Source organism: Solanum tuberosum, unplaced genomic scaffold, assembly GCF_000226075.1.
Source record: "Solanum tuberosum cultivar DM 1-3 516 R44 unplaced genomic scaffold, SolTub_3.0 scf00161, whole genome shotgun sequence".
NCBI classification, from domain to species: domain Eukaryota; kingdom Viridiplantae; phylum Streptophyta; class Magnoliopsida; order Solanales; family Solanaceae; genus Solanum; species Solanum tuberosum.
This window is the reverse complement of record NW_006239086.1, coordinates 601070-605027: the sequence shown is the minus strand read 5'-3', so window position 1 is coordinate 605027 and position 3958 is coordinate 601070. Positions and strand designations below refer to the sequence as shown.

The following is a 3958-nucleotide window of genomic DNA, read 5'->3' as shown; positions in this document are numbered from 1 at the left end:
ATACTTCCGCATGAACCCTATGAGTCAAGCATTCTTGAGATGAGTGGTATCATTGAGACCTTGAGTTCTGGAGTTATTGAGTTTCGAGTAAAGAGTTCTATATATGGTTATTTAGAACCTTAATTTAGTCGTTCACGTCCATAATTCAACATGAACCATATTTTGAGAAGTCTTTTACAATTAATTATAATTTATTTTAAGACTTGAGTAAATGACGATGATGATGAGAAGAGTTGATTTTCATTTTTCAAAATGAATATATGGGAACTAAGTATTCCCAAGAGTAAATGTTTTTACATTTAAGATGAGAGGAAACTTTGATTTCCCAATGAGTTCATGAGGAGTTTTGAGCACTATCTCTTTTAAGAGAACCTTTTTGTTGACATACTCACTAGTTTGTTAGTTTGTTATTAATTCTTATCAAGTTTTTAGAGTAGATTAAGATTAAGTTGTTAAAGTAGTTCCTTAGTTTTAGTCAACTTAGTTACATATTAAGTTGTTAGAATAGTTCCTTAGAAATAGTCAAGTTAGTTACATCTTACCTGTATTTAAGTTGATGTTACATTTGAATAAGATTCATTCAAGTTTGCTTTGATTATCATTATCTTTATGGTATTAGAGCCCCTCTAAAACTCTCACGAGTCCGATCCAAATTTTTTTCCCCTCTCTTTGCGTCCAAACATGGTTGTTCCTGCTACCACCAGTGATAGTGCTACTGCAGTTCCGACTACCACTCATGTGGTACAGTTCAATCCAGCTGTCAAATTACCTATCAAACTGCAAGGTAACGTTAACTTTTCCACCTGGAAGGCGCAACTAGTGATGCTACTCAATGGATACAAGCTCCTTGGGCATCTTATTGGTGCCAAATCTGCTCCGCTGGCCACTATCACACAAACCGATAGTACCATCTCCAATCCTGAATATGAGTTGTGCTTTTGCCAAGACCAACTAATTCAACAGGAAATGATAGTATCCGTTGACCCCACCATTGCTCCCACTGTTGCAACTGCCTCTTCGACAAAAATAGCTTGGGATCTCCTTCATACAACTTATGCTAATAGGAGTCAGACTCGCATCTTCAACTTACAAGATCAGTTGCAAAACATGAAAAAGGCCTCCAAGACAGTTGCTACTTACGTACAGGAGATCAGATCAATTGTTGACGCTCTCAAAGTAGCGGGCTCTCCGGTGGCTGATGATGAACTAGCAGTCAAAATCTTGAGTGGCCTAAGTCATGAGTTCCGTGAAATCACTGCTGCTATAAGAGCGCGCGACACAACCCTAAACTTTGAGGAGCTATTCCAGAAACTCACGGACCAGAAACTCTTTCTCAAACATCAAGATATTGACATGTCATCCTCCATCATCATGGCTGCAGTTGCACAAAGGACCAACTTCCAGCCCCAACATCAGAAAAATAATCGTTGCTTCCCAAATCAATCTTCAAGACCACAAGCTCCACGATAGGCAGTCCCTGGAAATTAACAGAATGGGAGACTACCCAGGCAAGTGGTAAAATGCCAACTTTGCCAAAAGATCGGTCACACAGCTGATTTGTGTCGCTCAAAATCGCACAACCACTTTGAAGCTAAGGTCAACTTTGTGTCAAATCATCACTCAGATGCAAATCCTTGGATCCTTGACTCTGGAGCAACTCATAATGTCCCAACCGAGTCAGATAATCTTGAAGAATACACTTGTAATGAGGAAGTGTCCATGGGTGACGGTAAAACTATTCCCATTACTCACACTGTTTAACTCTAATTAAGGCTTCTAACTCCAATTTCATGCTCTCTAACACTCTTTGTGCTCCAGCTATAAAAAAACCTTATTTCTGTTGCTAAGTTTTGCACTGACAATCTGACCTCAATCGAATTTTTTCCACACTCTTTTCTTGTGAAGGATCTCAAAACTCAGACATTGTTGGTACAAGGCCAGAATAAACATGGACTCTATGAGTGGCCACAGAGGGATCATGTGTCACCTTCCGCCAACTTCACCTCCACCAAAGTTTCCAGTCAACTATGGCATCGTCGCTTGGGTCACCCTCATCTAAAAATCCTAGACTTAGTACTGAATAAATTTTCACTTCCCTTTTCCACCAAAGAAAAGTTTCATTTTTGTAATTCGTGCTCATCAAATAAAGCTCATCGTTTGCCATTTCAACGACTCACTTTAAATAGTAATGCATCACTTCAAACTTTGTTTAGTGATTTATGGGGTCCATCACCCATTTTATCCATTGATTAAAAGTTGTATTACTGCATTTTTGTTGATCATTACACTAAATACACTTGGTTGTATACAATCAAAAACAAAAGTGAAGTCGCTTCAATTTTTGTAAACTTTCATCCTTTAGTGGAAAAATTTTCAAACACAAAATTGTCTCACTTTATACTGATGGAGGGGGTGAATACACAAGTCTTAAGCAGTACCTACAATGCCATGGAATTCAACATTTGATCTCCCCACCCTACATTCCCCATCGAGTTGCAATCGCTGAATGACGACATGGTCACATTGTCGAAACAGCTCGAACTCTTCTCAATAAAGCCTCACTACCATCTGAACTATGGTCCTTTGCCTGTCACCATGCTGTCTATCTCATAAATAAACTACCTACACCTGGCCTGAATAATGATTCTCCTTATAAAAAATTGTTTGGCGAATCGCCAAAATACTATTCGCTGAATTTTTTTGGTTGTCTCTGTTATCCATGGCTTAAGCCATAAACACAAAATAAATTTTAGCTTAGATCTACACCGTGTGTCTACTTAGGAGTTTCTATTGTTCATTATGCACACCTCTGCTTTAATCCTGTGCACTCAAAAAATTTCGTCAGTCGTGATGTTCAATTTTGTGAAGATATTTTTCCTTTCACTCAAATGTTCTCACACTTGAAAAATAGGTTTTCCACGTTACAATGGGAAATCATAGAGTCCCAAGTCGGTAAGGATACTCATTCGGAAGTCCAATTAAATTTGGACTCCAATCTTGTTCCAACTCTTCCGCCTCCTATTCCTATCACCCCAACAGTTCCCTCTCATTCAAACACTCCAGAGTCCATAATTGAAAGGAAACTACCGGCAGTCTCCACTTCATCAGGTATGATTCCTATCTCTTCCGAACGTCCTTCACTATTTAATGAAGCAGCCCACAACACTTCTCAACCATTTTACTATTCCCGTCGGCCACCAATCAACCAGCAGCCACCGCAACAGCCAACAATTATCTCACCAGCTTTTGTCCCTCCACCATCCGGTGTGGTCACAAGGTCCAAAAATAATATCATCACACCAAAGAAAAAATTCAGCTTCTTGGCTCACCTTTCTCCCACTTAAAATACCTTTAAGCAAGCAGTTAAGCACATTGAATGGAAGAATGCAATGGATCTGGAATACGAAGCCTTAATGAAAAACCAAACTTGGGAACTAGTACCTAGGGACCCGATAAATAATGTTGTTGATTGTAAGTTGTTATTTCGCATTAAAAGGAAAGCTGATGGTTCTATTGACAGGTACAAGGTGCGATTAGTCGCAAAAGGTTTCACACAATGTCCAGGACTGGACTTTCATGAAACTTTCAGTTCGGTTGTCAAACCAACCACCATCAGAATTGTACTTTCTATTGCAATTCAAAATAACTGGAAAGTGCAGTAGCTTGATGTGAATAATGCATTTTTGCAAGGTAACTTACAGGAGCAAGTATTCATGGCGCAGCCGAAAGTCTATGTCAACCCTGATTTTCCCAATCATATCTGCCGTCTTCAAAAGGCCATTTATGGCCTAAAACAAGCTTCTCGTACATGGTATGAAGCTCTAAAATTTCACTTGACTAAAATTGGGTTTGTTAAGTCTGAATCAGATGCTTCTCTGTTTATTTTTACATCTGAAGATGTCACAATGTATATTCTAGTGTATGTTGATGATATCCTCATTACTGGGAATTACCCAAA

General features: G+C 38.9%; 1 protein-coding gene across 1 annotated transcript; it reads left to right on the top strand.

Annotated features, from left to right (window-relative positions):
* Positions 1-681: 681 nt before the first annotated feature.
* Positions 682-1470, top strand: LOC107061719 (uncharacterized). The gene has a single exon (XM_015311490.1). It carries the CDS (start codon positions 682-684, stop codon positions 1468-1470), a length of 789 nt encoding a protein of 262 aa, XP_015166976.1.
* The last annotated feature ends 2488 nt before the right edge of the window (positions 1471-3958 follow it).

Bases quoted from the DNA above. Each gene is read 5' to 3' on its own strand.
- LOC107061719 (XM_015311490.1), top strand. From the start codon at position 682: ATGGTTGTTCCTGCTACCACCAGTGATAGTGCTACTGCAGTTCCGACT.